This window comes from Varanus komodoensis, unplaced genomic scaffold (assembly GCF_004798865.1).
Source record: "Varanus komodoensis strain SLA01 unplaced genomic scaffold, ASM479886v1 scaffold2, whole genome shotgun sequence".
Lineage (NCBI taxonomy): Eukaryota > Metazoa > Chordata > Lepidosauria > Squamata > Varanidae > Varanus > Varanus komodoensis.
In genome coordinates this window covers 10262481-10277877 of record NW_025335568.1, presented here as the reverse complement: position 1 = coordinate 10277877, position 15397 = coordinate 10262481, and the positions used below count along the sequence as shown (strand labels likewise).

At 39.8% G+C, this 15397-nt stretch overlaps 1 protein-coding gene across 1 annotated transcript in view; it reads right to left on the bottom strand.

The window, feature by feature from the left end:
• CFAP299 (cilia and flagella associated protein 299) overlaps positions 1-15397 on the bottom strand; it is a 304213-nt gene that overhangs the window by 196022 nt on the left and 92794 nt on the right. The window contains exon 3 of the mRNA XM_044429114.1: positions 5027-5117. Coding sequence (XP_044285049.1) covers positions 5027-5117 — 91 coding nt within the window. The remainder of the gene's footprint in view (positions 1-5026; positions 5118-15397) is intronic.

Genomic DNA, 15397 nt, shown 5'->3' with positions numbered 1-15397 from the left:
CTTCCTGGCAAATAGATGGGGAAGAAATGGAGGTAGTGACAGATTTTATTTTCCTGGACTCCAAGATCACCACAGGTGGGTTCTGCAGCCAAGAAATTAAAAGACGCTTGCTCCTGGGGAGGAAAGCTATGGCAAATCTAGACCGCATACTAAAAAGCAGAGACATCACCCTGCCAACAAAAGTGCGTATAGTCAAGGCTATGGTTTTCCCAGTTGCAATGTATGGCTGTGAAAACTGGACCATAAGGAAGGCTGAGCGCCGAAGGATTGAGGCCTTTGAATTGTGGTGCTGGAGAAAACTCCTGCTAGTCCCTTGGACTGCAAGGCAATCAAACCAGTCAGTCCTAGAGGAGATCAACCCTGACTGCCCTTTAGAAGGCCAGATACTGAAGATTAAACTCAAATACTTTGGACATCTAATGAGAAGGAAGGACTCCCTGGAGAAGAGCCTGATGCTGGGAACAATTGAGGGCAAAAGAAGAAGGGGATGGCAGAGGATGAGGTGGTTAGATGGAGTCACTGAAGCAGTTGGTGTGAGCTTAAGTGGACTCCAGGGATGGTGCAGGACAGGAAGGCCTGGAGGAGTGTTGTCCATGGGGTTGTGATGGGTCGGACACGACATCGCGACTAACAACAACAACAACAAAAAGATGAATCTTTTAGATACTGGAGAAGAGTAGGGAGATCAGAATCAGCAACATTTGAATGTGTTAAGCTGATTGGCATTTCATTTCAAAGTTGTGGACTTGGACACAATGGTTAATGTAGTCCCACTAATAGAGGTGTCTAAGATACCACTGGGTCCAGGTGTTGTTTTGTTTTAGAGGATGAATGAGTTTCAGTTGCTGAGGACGCCGACAAAGTGCTTGTCCAAGCCTGGTTGACCACATGTGTGCTTGACCCTTGCCCATTGTGGCTTATTGCAACTAATAGGGAGGGGATGGCTGGCAGCATCCTTAAAAGGAAGAGATATTGGGCCACTCTTGGAAAAGCCAAATGTGGTTCCAGAAGATGCTTAATTGCTGAGACGGCTTTTCTGGGCAAGGTGATTTTGCCCATGGTTGCTAGCCAACTCTAGACACTCTTGAACGAAACTTATCTTCTAGGTTTTCTAATGCACCTTATTTCTATGTCAATCATGTTCAGGCCTGGTTTTAGTTGCCATGTCGGATGCCCTCCGCGGAGAGAATAGCAGGAGAAGTGTGCTCCTGCCATTTCTCTTGGACTTCTTGGTGGCCTTTACACAGCATGCTCTGACCTAGTGCTGCCGGAGAGGTTTGTTCTTTCCCTTTGGTCAGACGTTTGTGCTAGCTTATCTGATGAATATCATACAAACTGCAGGTTTGGCCCTTGAATCAGCTTAAACTGTGTTTGCCTCCAGAAGCACAGTGTGCATGTCCTGGATTGACTAGGTAGGATTTTTTCCTAGAATATGGCTGAAGTAACCTCAGGGGTCATTTAAGTTCAGCTCTGCAAACTAAGAAGATATCTTTTATTGGACCTACTTTTGCTGCAGGGAGCATGCAAACTTTGCAAAAATACTTTAAAAAAAACAGAGCAAAAGAAAAGTAAACAATTTTTTTTGGAGAAGGATTGCAAGCAAAATATATATTTTATGACTGAAACCCATGAACAACCTTCTGGCAAAGATCAGATATTTAAGCTGCTGAAAGACCATTTCTCATTAAAACTGTGTGATATTTCTTTTCCTTTAAACGTGGGGGAAAGGGAGTTATTGATACTTGCACCGCTAAAATACAAATCACAGAAACTTCCAGGAAATACAAAGTTGTTTTTTCTTTTTCATGCTTGCAAAGAATTGGAATATGATATACTTTTAATATTCCAAGCACAGAAGTGATTTGTTTGAAATTAAATTATGATTACCTGCATGACTCATATCATCTCTGCAGGGAAGCATTAATTGTACAAACATGGGTCCGATCAGAAGGGAAATAAACATTTTGACAAAGTTCTCTTTTTGTCCTGAGTAGTAACACATCCCCCATTCCTTCAACACCACCCTCCTCTCCACCAAAACAGTTGAAAAATAGCAAAGCACCAAAGGATCATGCCAGCAAATGTTTCTGATGATATATGCAATGCAATCTTATGTTTTGTGGTACTTTCAGCACAGGAAATCGGTCAATTAGAAACAGCCCAATTCAGATACTCCCCCCAATGCCCCACCCTGCTCCTAAAATCAGCAACAACAGATCATTTGAAGAAGGCCCTGCTGTGACAGGTATTCCTGCTCTGAATTCAATAATAGGACAACCTGCTGCTACTCAGTTGTTTGACACATGCAACATTCAAGGATCGTATGAACAATAGTATTGTGTTGGCTATGATTTGACCAAAAATCCTAGAAACTGGCCAGAAACTCTGAGGAGAAGCAGTTTCATCAAATGCTTCCTCTCACGATGTTGCTCCTCTGAAAGGTTCTGTTGGTTTTTCTGCAATTTTACCTGGAAGTAAGTACCAACAAACTCAGTGGGGCTTTACCTCTCAGTAAACATTTCTATTTTTTATTTATTACAGTTCTTTACTGCCCATCAGCTCAGAGGCTCCCTGGACAGTTTACATGCATTGAATAGCACTGTTCATCCCCAATGTTCCCCTCCATCCATCAAAAAACATGGAAGCATGGTCTTCCCTTTAAACATTAGGGCATGTTTTCAAATAAAGTATCTTTGGCTTTCTTGCACGATGTATTTATAAAAAATCAAATGTATAAAACATTCTGAAATGCCCAGGTTCAAAATAAGGTTGCCAGGATCAGTACCCTCTGGTTTTATATTTTTTAACAAGCTTAGTACAACTGCTCCCCTTTCTTGGAGGGATAGCTAATACCTCTCGAATGAAATGAGCTATTGGGGGACAGATCCACTTGCTCTGTAAAAGATGCACATTCTTCAAATATTAAATTGCTGCCCACTATGAAGGTGGCAAAATGGCTGGTCCTGTTTTGAATTTCCCCGGATTTAAAAGGCACGCACACATTTCAGGGAAGCACTTTGTGGGGGAAACAAAAAGGGGATCAACCTGATTCTCTCCTACCCAAAGAATTTTGCCGCACTTCCAAAACAAATAAAATGATTTCAAGGTGGTTGACTCAGCTGAGAAAAGTTCCTTATCCCATATTTAAAGTTCCTTATCCCAAACCATATCATTGTTTCTCATTCTCTCTCTCTCTCTCACACACCATGCTTGGCCCAATCCAATCTTTTAATTACAGTCCTCACAGCACATTTCATTGAAGTTGTATTATTTGTAACTTGCTATTAAGTGACTGACAATTAAATAACTCCCTTAGAAGAGCTAATGCAGCTCAGTGTCATATAAATTAGTAGACCAAAAGCATGAAAGGCTATTTGTTGCATCAACCCAAGCATCAGTGGGGAACTTATTAACAATTGCATAATTGAAAAAAGCAATGATACAATCTTTTACACCAGTTTGTGGAAATAAGAACTTTCATATGTCTAAGGCAACTAATTATCTTAACATTTGGGATGGTCCCAAGATTATGTGATAGAATTTTATGAAAACACCTGGTAGTTATTGCAGTAAATTCAGATTACTGTGTTCTCACACACTATAGATATCTCAAGTGCTAACATTCTGCTTTGCTGCTGCCACTGCTCCATTAAAGGAAATTGCCGCTGAATCTGTATCCGTATCCAACAGTGTGTCCTAAAAAAGATGAGAATTGCTTTCCAGCAATGTTTAGAAGCACATGCAGAAGCTCTGCAAGTGACTTAGGCATCCTCTGTATCTGGGTTTTGCGTGATAGAATTCTGCCATTTCTCACAGGAATTAAGGTACAATAGAGACCTCCCCAGAGAGGTCCGCCTGGTGCCATCGTTATTTGTTTTTCGGCGCCAGGTGAAGACCTTTTTATTTAAGCGGCATTTTAATTGTTAATATTATTGGATTTTATCTGGCCAGGGCAGCTTATTTTATATTGGTATTTTTGTATTTTTAACTTAATGTTTATATTTTTTTAATTTAATGTTATAATTATTTTTTAACTTATTGTTGTAAGCCGCCCCGAGGCTTCGGCGAATGGGGCGGCATAAAAATGTTTTAATAAATAATAAATAAATAATAGTAACAAACAAAAACAGTCAAATCCCATGCACTTTTTTGATTGGTGCTTACATGTAAAATGGCAAGAAATACAGCCTGGAACCACATGTTGGTGGTCGCTCTGGTTCTTGGAAGGCCAATATAGTCCCAGGCCTACCCTCTACCTACTTCACAATAAAGAAGTAGCAGCAGCAGCAGCAGCAGCAGCAGCAGCAGCAGCAGCAGCAGCAGCAGCAGCAGCGACTGCAGTGCATCCCAGAAGCATGGACCATGGCAGGCGGGGTCCCGTACACAGCTTCATCTCACCCTCCAAGTAGGATCGTGATCACACTGCCTGTTTGTCACACTGCCTCCAGAGGCTAAATTATGTGTTGTTGTTATACGCAAAATAATACTGAACCAAGCAGAGCAAGAAAATATCCAAGCACAAGCAGGAACTCAAAATGGTCAAATAATAACAGTGCTAGCTTTTCTTTAAAATTGTAAATAAACTATTACATATCATGTTTACATGTTACTATTTGGCTGCACAATGGGATACATGAATTAGAGAATGTGCAATTTCATATTCATCTCATTTCAAGTACACATGCAACCCTTCCGTAAGACCACTAGCAAAACTTGTGAAAAAGATGCCCAGGTATTTCTCAGAAAATCAAATATTCCTCTATGCACACATAATATCATATGCACCTAAGAGAAGAATGGATACAGATATGGTTGGTCTGTAGGAATCAGCAGCAGGCGCTCAACTTCATGACATTATCATTATGTGAAAAGTCAACTTGTACTCCAAGAAACTGTCCCTATTACAAATTCACATGCTTCCTTCTAACATTTGCTCACTGAGAACCCATAGCTACAAGGTTTGGATGGTGAATTTCCATCACAATCTCACACTGCTTTTTAAAACCTTCATTTCACAGTTACTCACAGACATTTTCCCGTTTCGGTTGGCTTCCTCCCTCTCTGCCAACACCTTCAGAAAGTTGTCTTTCAGCTCTTTTCCTGCACTTGCTAGAATTCTAGAAAGGAACAGAAAGAACAGTGTTTGTTTCCAGATTTTTCTATACTCTCACCATCCAGAGAAACAGGAACAAACAAGCGAACAAGCCTATTAAGAAAAGGATCAGATGCTGACAGCCTGAGAGGATTCAGCTGCACCATGGTAAGGTCAAGGGAACACACTGAAAGACATTGCAGATTTTCATGTAAGTCTCGAATAGGAAACCAAATCCCAGCTCCATTAGACATTTTATACCATACAGCATAGCATAGCATAGCATATGGTTTTTATGAATATATTGACATTATAACACCTTCCTCCATTGGGTGGAAAAAGGGTTTGCTTTAGTGTAGTGTCACAGTCAACCCATCATGTACTTTTTCAGAAAAAGATCAAATTAACCTCATTGGTTGACTCATACCTGATGATCATTTTCAGGTATGCACAGTCTCATGCATATATATGTATATGTGTAGCTGAATGAGTATGGTAAAAAAAAAATAGGGGCCATTAAAACAATTGTACAACATTTCATGAAAGCACCAAAGTTCTACCACTTGGAGACTAACACAGCATCATGTTTGGATACTGGAGCATGTGATATTATACATGCCTGCACATGCACAGTCAGTTGAACACAGTACAACACACAAGGACTCGTTGCAATAGTGCCTTTTTCCCCTACAAGTGCCAAATACATCAAAGAAACTAGTGACCATGCCTGTTAGTGGTGGGTCTGACTATTTATTGTCTAGGCAGCATACAATATTACCCTTTTGTTTAAGCACTGTGACCCCATTCCACCCACCCACCCACCCACACACACCCACACACAGGCCCCTGAATCTATGAACGCAAAGCCGTGGGGACACATGTGACTGAGCTTCCCAATTCAATTTAATTAAAAGAACAAATCTCAGAGCTGTTTCCCAGGAAAATGACACTCTGGCTGCCAGGGGAGTTGTGAATGGATACAGGAGCTCCCATGTCCGGAAGGATATAGATTGTGCTGGATATTGCCAAGCTCTGTTTGCTCTTATTATGCCATCTGAATTTCCACAGGGGAGGGAGGCATGGAAACTAGAAGAAGAAAACTGGTCAGGATTCTTTAGCTCCTGCTATGCCTTTCTCCCGTTTGACTTGAGTTTATTCAGCACTCAACGACCTGCAAAAGCTTGTTAAAATAAATACTGAAAAGAAGTTATTTCCTTAAAAAAAAAAGCTAGAGTAAGTTCTTTACAAAGGATTGGAACTACACTTTTTACAGGTATGTAAACATTCAATGATTCTATTGCTTATTCACAGTATTTGCACCCTTTCTATGCAGTATGAGATGCATTATTAGATGATGATGATAAGAGAAAAATTGAACCTTCTGTTTAATTATTAGCCAGCCAGTTAAGCACATCTTTATGATGTAACGCATATAACTCTGCCATGTTATGTACATATGCTTCCCATTATTCATTTGCATGCTTCAAATGTGGATTTCTAATTCTTTTTCATTTATCACCAAGGAAATATTCCCCAGAGAACTTCTGCAGTGAACCACACTGTGTCAGTGGAAGTGGCACAAGCCAACAGCAAGGCGACAACCCTTGCCCACTCTCTCCACAGCTTGATTTATTCATACCAAAAATATATCATGATAAAAATAATTATTTTGATCTTGTATAGACTCAGTAAACATGCATTGCCTCCACATCAAGTCTCATGCTCCTAGAGTCTGATGGGAAGAAGCAAGCCGTCAGGTGTCGTTGGCAAAAGGATATCCCAGGAAATACGATCCTACAGATCCATGAGGGGCAGGCAGCAAGTAGAACTCCAGATGTTATAAAGTTCCTATTCATTAGAGTGGTCTCCCACCTTTTTCCCACAAAGAACTCAAGGTGGCTTGCACGATCTCCCTCATGTTTGCCCTTTTTTCCTCACAACAACCCTGTAAGTGGGTCAGCCTGAGAGTCAGTGACACTTAAAGTACTAGGAGTTAATTTCCATATGGCCAAATCATGTGGCAGAAAACAATTCTATTCCCCCAGAAGATCTGCCAGCCCTCACCTCACTGATCAACACCAGGGAAACCACTACCAAATAATGGTGCCAGCCCTTTGGCCATGCACAGGTTGCTCTGCAGAGAGACTTTGTGGTCATGCATGTATCTGCTCCACTGCATTTTCTGTGTCTCGTACTTCCTGGCTATGCTGCACCTAAAACGTATGCGACCGTGGCAACAGTTTGGGCAGCTTGTGCGTATGCACTAGCTCTGGTCTGAAGAATAATCACCAAGCTTCAGCCTTTGGGAATGTCCATGCAGGAAGGACTAGAACCACAGCAAATGCACTTCCCATTATCCTCACCAAAAGCCCCAGTCGTCCCGGCAATATTTTGTGCTCAACAATATGAATGTCTCTGCCAAGTCTAGTGATACCAACCGGGTCACACTCCTTTAGTATACTTCCAGACCAAGGTCCGTCTCAAAGCCAAGTCTAAATCAGCATGAAATGCATATAAAAATATGCAAAACCCAGGGGATGGCAAAGTTAAACTAACCTAACCTAGTTAACTTCTCCTCTACTCCATTTCAGAACTACAGATGGGCTTTCTCACCACAGCCAGGGATATTTTTCTTCTCCTCCAAAATTAGTTGAATATTTAAAATTTCCACACTATGAAGTTTGTGGAAATGATTTTAGCGGATCCTAATAAAAACACTACCTTATTGTTATTCTTGACCTTTTTTTCAAGTAGCCTAACAAGGTTACCTGCAATTTTTCACCATTACAATGAGTCCACATGTGCAGTTAGCCTACATCTTCAGAGCCAATATTTATTTATTTATTTATTTAAAGTCTTTATATGCCGTCCCCATTGCTACACAGCCTCGGGACGGCTCACAACATAAATAAATAAAACAAATGGAATAACATTTACAATTACAATTTACAATTAAAATTTGGAAACACACTGGCTACATAATTAAAACTATAAATATTAAAGATTATTAAAATACTGTTTGAATAAAAAGGTCTTGGCCTGGCGCCGAAAAGCAAATAACGACGGCGCCAGGCGGACCTCTCTGGGGAGCGCATTCCACAGATGGGGCGCCACTGCAGAGAAGGCCCTCCTCCAGGTACTTTGCTTCCTGATATCTCTTACGGAGGGCTCCCAGAGGAGAGCCCCTGCTGCCGATCTAAAGGGGCAGGAGGGCAAATATGGCCACAGGCGTTCCTTCAAGTATCCTTCTTCAGGAAAATTAACAGGCTACTGATCTTACAAGGATTTTTCCTTTGCCCGCTTCATTGGATTATGTGAGAATAATACTAGTGTAAATAATGCGGTTGAGGTTTTAGCACAGTATCTTGTAGGGCTGCATGGATTCCATCAACCTGAAACACAACTTAATCTCTTTAAGAAACAGGTGTTTACTCAAGAGCAAAAATTGCTTTATACTATGAGGGGGAGGGGCACGAAGTTCCCACCAAAAACCATTAAAGCTTTTGAATCTTCCCGGCTACACACACTGCACAGGCGCAGCACCCATATGTGTGATGCACAGAGGCCATGATGAAGACTTAGCTTATCATATTTTTAGTCCAAATGTAGAGAGTGATAAAAACTAATAATGTGTCTTTGCAGATTATTAACCATTGTTTTGCTGTTTTTCCAAGGGAACATGGGATTCCCCCTAAAAGCTGGCCATAAGTGTCAAGCTCTTGAGATTTGAATTAGTTTAGAGTTGATTATAGACTCTATAATACAGAGTAAGAAAACTTGTGAGTCAAGATATCCCTTCATGCACATTTCAGAAAGCTGGCACTAGAGATATAGAAAGGATTCTGTATATATAAGAATTTGTATGCATGTATGTATGTATGTATGTATGTATGTATGTAAGGTTTTTGTATGCCATCCCAATTACTAAAGAAGTCTCCGGGTGGCTTACAGAGAGAGAACCAAAAAAAACAGAACCCATCACAATGACAACACACATCTTAAAAAAAGTAGACTGCATCTAAAATAATAATAAAAACAACAGTAAAACCAGTTAATCATTAAAATACCGGGGAAATAAAAAGGCCTTCACCTATATTTAGTTTAAGTTATCCATTCCTACTGCAGAAGTTGGGATTTTTGTATATTTCAGGAACTCTGGTTACAAATGCTATACTTACCTGCTCCATTTTACATACAATCATACATAATGATTCAAGAGTGATTTTGCTTGCACATATGTGCTGTCTGGGATTTTTTGGCAGAAGAGAATGGAACGGAGAGAGGAAGTAGATCGCATTGGCACGAGGTGGGTTGCTGGACCAAAAGTGCAAGGAAAACGGCTCTGGACAGTGACACAGTTATGCTAAGCAAGGAGTCTTCAGCTATGGCATGTTGAAACTGATTTCAGTCAGAAACCACCCTTCTTGTTCGCAAGCCTTCAGCTGCAGATCTCTCTGTACACAAGTCCCCAGAAGCAATTTCCACTCACATTAAAGCTAACTCTTCAGTACTATCAGAGGACATTCTCCCTGTGGTAACTTGTTTTTAAAAGAGATCATCTAATACATTTCCAGCTTTCAAAGAAACTGTAATGAGACAGTCCTTACTCCCTAGGCAATGTGTACTCACTACTGATCTTCAAATGAGATCAGTGGGCCACATGCTGAGATGCTCAGAACAACCTTTTGTGAACTGTTGGAGGTTGATGATTTGCCGGATGCAAAACAAAAACTTGCAAACAAATCTGCTAAAATTATCTACTGCTGGGACAGAACTTCCAAAGACGCACACATGAGCTGAAGGCACAGTCCCGGAACTGCTTGTTCTAGCTGGGCCATCCAACTCAGTGGCATGTCCAAACAATGCCATGTGGAAAGGGTCAAAACTAATTCAGGAGCAATGCGGAACTTAAATGCTGCACAGGCTACAACTACAAAGAACACATGTTATGAAATTTGAATTGTGTGGAGGTTAGGGGATCACTTCCCACAGTGACGGGCATCGGGACAATACTGGTAGTCACAGCATGGTAAATTAGGTTTGGTTGTTATATATGAAACTTAAGAGACACATTTTCCTTTTACAGGTTTCTTCAGGTAACACATACCCAGTGATCTACAGGTCCACTGTCTGAAGCAAGACCTTTACCTTTCAATAAACTCAGGAGATGGTCATGTTCCCCTGGCACCATTTGGTACTATTGGATGGTATTATTTTAGACAGGTGTGACTATCTAAAATCACTATCTTGCAGTGTGGCATTCAGGAGGTTGTGAATTAAGGGCAGTCTTTCCTCTGAGTAGCTCAGATAACATCCCATTTGGAAATTTATTGAGGCTTGTAGAGAAAGTTGGAAGCATCCAATGGCATCGAGATCAAACCAGGAGGAAGGCAGGACCTTGAATAACTCCAAGTGGGTTCCACAGGGCAAAACTCTCTCCAAGATGATGAGAGAGATGGGAAGGTACTCATAAGAACATAAGACTTCTAGACCATAAATGTTCTAGAGTTCTAGAACATAGGCAGACCATTTGGACACCTCAGCCCAGAAAAAGATCACTTCTTTATCAGACATGCATTTGAATCTGCAGTGCTGTAAAGATTAATATTGTTCATTTCTATACTGTCCAATAAACAAAGATTTATGGTTGGGTCACGAATAGTATAACCACAAACACAAGGCAAGAAAGTTGTCTGTCCATACTGCATTTATTTCAGTGGCTAAATGGGCATCCCCATCTTGGTATAATGTCATGCATAAAATACCATTTTACCTGGGACCACAGCTAGGCTGGAACATGTTTTGCAATAATTTTTAGAGCCATATTCATTACTTAAATTTAACTATAAATCAAGAGAGGGGAGGAAATACACATTCCAAAATTTAAAGGCATATTCTGGCAGGCCACACACAGATAGCTAAGCAAAGTGTGCAATGATACTGAAAGAAAGTGAGAAATGTCTTTGTGCCAATACTGCCAAACATCACTCTAGAAGCCACTTGGACAGCTTTTTGGAAAGGAATTAAGGCACATCACTTTACGCTGGTCTTTTAAATCGTGGGTGGTGGTTTTAGTGCTATGCAACATTGTTTTAATGGTCTCATATGGTTTTATTGCTTTAATGCAGCACTGGGCAGTATGCTGTTTTGCCCTGCCCCAGCAGGAGCAACTCTTGGTGCAGCGAGAATTTTCCGTCCTACAGGCAATTCAAAACGAGTGCAAACATTCACTGACTTGCCCTGACATGAAAACAAGTTTTTGCTTGTTTAGAGGGTTGCCTTTAGAACTGCAAAATGCGAGTTGTTCAAGCGGTCCTTCCTCCTGGTGCAAAAGGAACAGCAGAAACACAGCAGCAGTAGGGGATACAGCCCAGTTGTATTGTTGTATACCCCCTTGATGACATTTGTGGAAATGCACTATGCAAATATTATTGATTAATAAATAAATACAGAAAATTGAATGTGCAACTATGCAGAAACTGTATGACAAGCAATGCAAACGTTCAGATGGATACATGATGGCACCCAGTGTTATTTTCATTTGAATACCATAAAAACGCTTCAAACATTCTGAAGAAAATTTACGGTGCAGAAATGAATTAGGGACCCAGGTTCCTGAAACTTTACCTGTAACTTGTTGTTTAGTCACAAGGCCATCACGACCCCATGGACAACATTCCTCCAGGCTCTCCTGTCCTCCACCATCCCTTGGAGTCCACACCCACTGCCCCAGTGACTCCATCCAGCCACCTCATCCTCTGCCGTCCCCTCCTCCTTTTGCCGCCAATCGTCCCCAGCGTCAGGGTTTACCTGTAACTACATCCACATCAGTGATGAATTGTGTTCAAATTCATACTGAATGTGGCATTTACATTGTTTTTGTGGGCCCCTACAAGCCTGCGATATACATTTCAATTTGAATAAAACAAAGCTGCCCAGAAAAAGTGAAAGTAGAAAATAGCCCTGTTTTGTCTGACCTCAAGCCTTTGTCAACTCAACCAAAGATCACCAACCAGTATTGGGTTCTCCCTCACTAACTCAGATTATGCATATTGAAATAGCACTTCTGTAAAATGTCAGACTGGAGCTGAACTCATGAGAGCTGGTGCCACTTGCAGGCTCTCGCTAGCAGTGCCTTCTAATGAAGCATTAAAAGCACACCTTGAATTACAGAGATACTTCATACACAGGGAGCATGTGAAGGAAGAATATTGGCTTTTGAACACACTTCCTAGCATGGACTGTGTTAAGAAACCATGCAATGACTAATTGGATTCGGAAGTTACTTTTTAAAAGAAAGCTTAAACTCTTACCATTTTTGACATTTTTGGCACACACTCAATTGAGAAATTGCTACTTACATAATATAATGTACAGGAAATACCTTTGGAAGGGCCTTAATCCCATGTATTTTTATTGTTTAATAAAATGAACAGTAATTGTAAAAACTACACTTACTACATGATACATGAAACTCCACCAAGTCAGGGTTGGTTTTTGGTTTTTTTAAGAACATATTTTAGTTGCTTATGCACTTTATTTGAACAGTTTCCATGGTTATCACAGCTTTGGCTGACGAGGAGAAACCTACACCTGACATAATATTGGCACCAATATTACAAACAGTTAACAGCAAGCTACCAGCAACGTGGTCCTGTCATTTATCCAACATGCACAACTTCTTAAAAAGAATGTTACTTTATCAGCTCTAGGCTAAGTTCATTAATTTTTTTTAAACCTACTGCTGTCAAGTTGTGATAATGTGCTTTTTTTTTCTGGAAGGAAATTGTTTAATGTGCTTTCTAATGTGATTAAAGATACAGTGCTATACATGTTTAGACAGAAAAAAGGCTCACAGTTTCCAGCATAGCTTTCTGAGACTTGCAGGTCCTTTTTCTGTCTAAAGAAGCACAGAACTGCACCCTAACAGAGTTAGGTTGTCGACAGGCCCTTGCCCTGAAATTTGGAACCAAGATAAAGGGCCAAATGTAGTACAGAGTTAGACATAGAAGCAGAGCGAGTCAGAAGGGGTCTCCCTGGCCATCTAGTCTGACCCCCGGCTCCAGCTGGCTCCACCCACGACATGTCCCCCATGCTTAACACCATCAATTTACATGGGTTTATTTTAAGCATGCCCAGTGCTTTTTTTTGTAAAAAAAAAAAATGGTGCCGGAACTCACGTCGCCGGCAGTAAGAGCGCGACCACATACACCAATCCCAAGCCGAGCAGCAGAGCAGCATCCCAAGCCGGAGCAGCGCCCTCACTATCTCACTATCAGATAGCAGAGAGCAGACGCAAAAGCAGCCCGCAGGCACTATGTTAATGATGTTTGCTGCTGATCTGCCAGGATTCAAAACCACTTCGTAAAATCCATTGGAAAAAAAGGTGCCGGAACGCCGTTCCAGTGCGTTCTATGACAAAAAAAGCATGCCAGAGCATGCCTAACTCTAAGGTGGATTGAGCCCAAAGCAGTAAATTATCAGTCCAGTCAAAATCTTAGTATGGATAAACAGCCCATGGTTGTGAGGTTATAGATCTTGTTACTAGAAGTCATTTTCATTCAAGATTGACAAATTGTCTAATACTTATACCTTGAAAAATACTGTAATACTTTTAGCAGTTAAAGCTGATCCACCAGCTACAAATTTATCTGGACAGGCCAAACTTTGCAAGAGATATTTATGGTCTGGTAACCTCTCATCTGTATAAGTGAAGTGTATAAGATTTTATTAGACAAGGAGGATATTTATGATCTTTTTAAAATGTCATGGGAAATGGATTTAAGAAAAGATATAGACAAGGAAGAATGGGGAAAATATGGGCTAAGAGAATATTAAAAAGTATATCAGTTAGAATTAAGGAACACTTTTATAAATTGGTATGGAAATGGTACATGATGCCAGTAAAATGATTCTATATGGATAATAAATATTCTAATATATGTTGGAGATATGCACAAAAATGGGCACCTATTTCCATATGTGGTGGGATTCTGAAAATGTTAAGAATTTTTTAAGGACATGAGCAAGATATTGAACTTTAAAATTTACTTATTTATATTGTATTTATAGGCCGCCTATAACTGCCAAGGCCTTCCTAGGTGGCATACAATACATATCACAATACAAAGATTGAAGCAGATCCTGAAATAGCATTGTTGATAATCTTTTACAAAAAGAAATGAAAATGGAATATTAAAGGATTAATGATTCTCCTCAAGGAGACTCCTCTGCTGGAAATAAGGAGGGTGGCTATAAGGACAAGGGCCTGCTTGGTAGTGGCACCCCGACTCTGGATTCAGCTCTCCAAAGAGGTTTACCTGGCACCTTCTCTCTATTCTTTCTGGCACCAGGCAAAGACCTTTTTATTTACCTGATATTTTAACTAATAAGATAATTTTAAAGATTTCTATGGTATTTTATGGTATTTGTTACATGTTAGTGCTGTTGTGTTTTTATTAGCTTAAGAATCACAATCATTGTGCGCATTTATTGTGGTGTTTTCATGTTTGAATGTTTGACTGCTGATTTTATTGTTATAATATTTGTAAATTTAATATAATCTATTTTATCAAGTATATTGTTATTCTATTACATACTATGACCCACTGAGGGAGCCATTTTGGCTAAAGGGGCAAGATAGAAATTTAATGAATAATTAATAAAATAAAATGTCATTTATTTCCTGATCAGCTAAAAAAAAAACAACCAAGAAGTGTTATGGAGACCCAAATGCTTAAGCATGCCCCACTGTAACTGTGGAAAAATAGATTGGTGATAACTAAGAAAGTTTACTAAGATGTCATTTTTATTAAATATGAATGCTTCAGACTTACACTGGGTAATTTTAGTAATTGTAATTGGAAGAATGGATAAATAAAGCTGGTATCTTTAAATGTGATTTGATTATCCTTATTATTCTTATTCTTATTATTTTAAGTTGTGAAGTATATAATTTCTGGGTTTCATGGGGTATATCCAGTGCAACTTGACATTAATTTATTAATTGGAACACTAATAAACAATTCTAAAAGATAAAAGCTATACCTGGAAGCTATTATAAAGCTTCAGAAAATAGAGTAGTATTGTGCTTTTCATACAATCAAGGAATTGATCTGGAACCTTGAGTAAAATCCAACACAAGTTCCACATAGAATAGAATGGAAAATGAATGGGATTTAAGTTAGTTAGCATTCTAAATATAACTGCATGGACATTCAGGCACATAGCAATAGGTCACCTTTATGATTTCTCCATCCACAGTTAAAGACTGAACATTTCTAATATTAAATCTGCTCCTAAAAG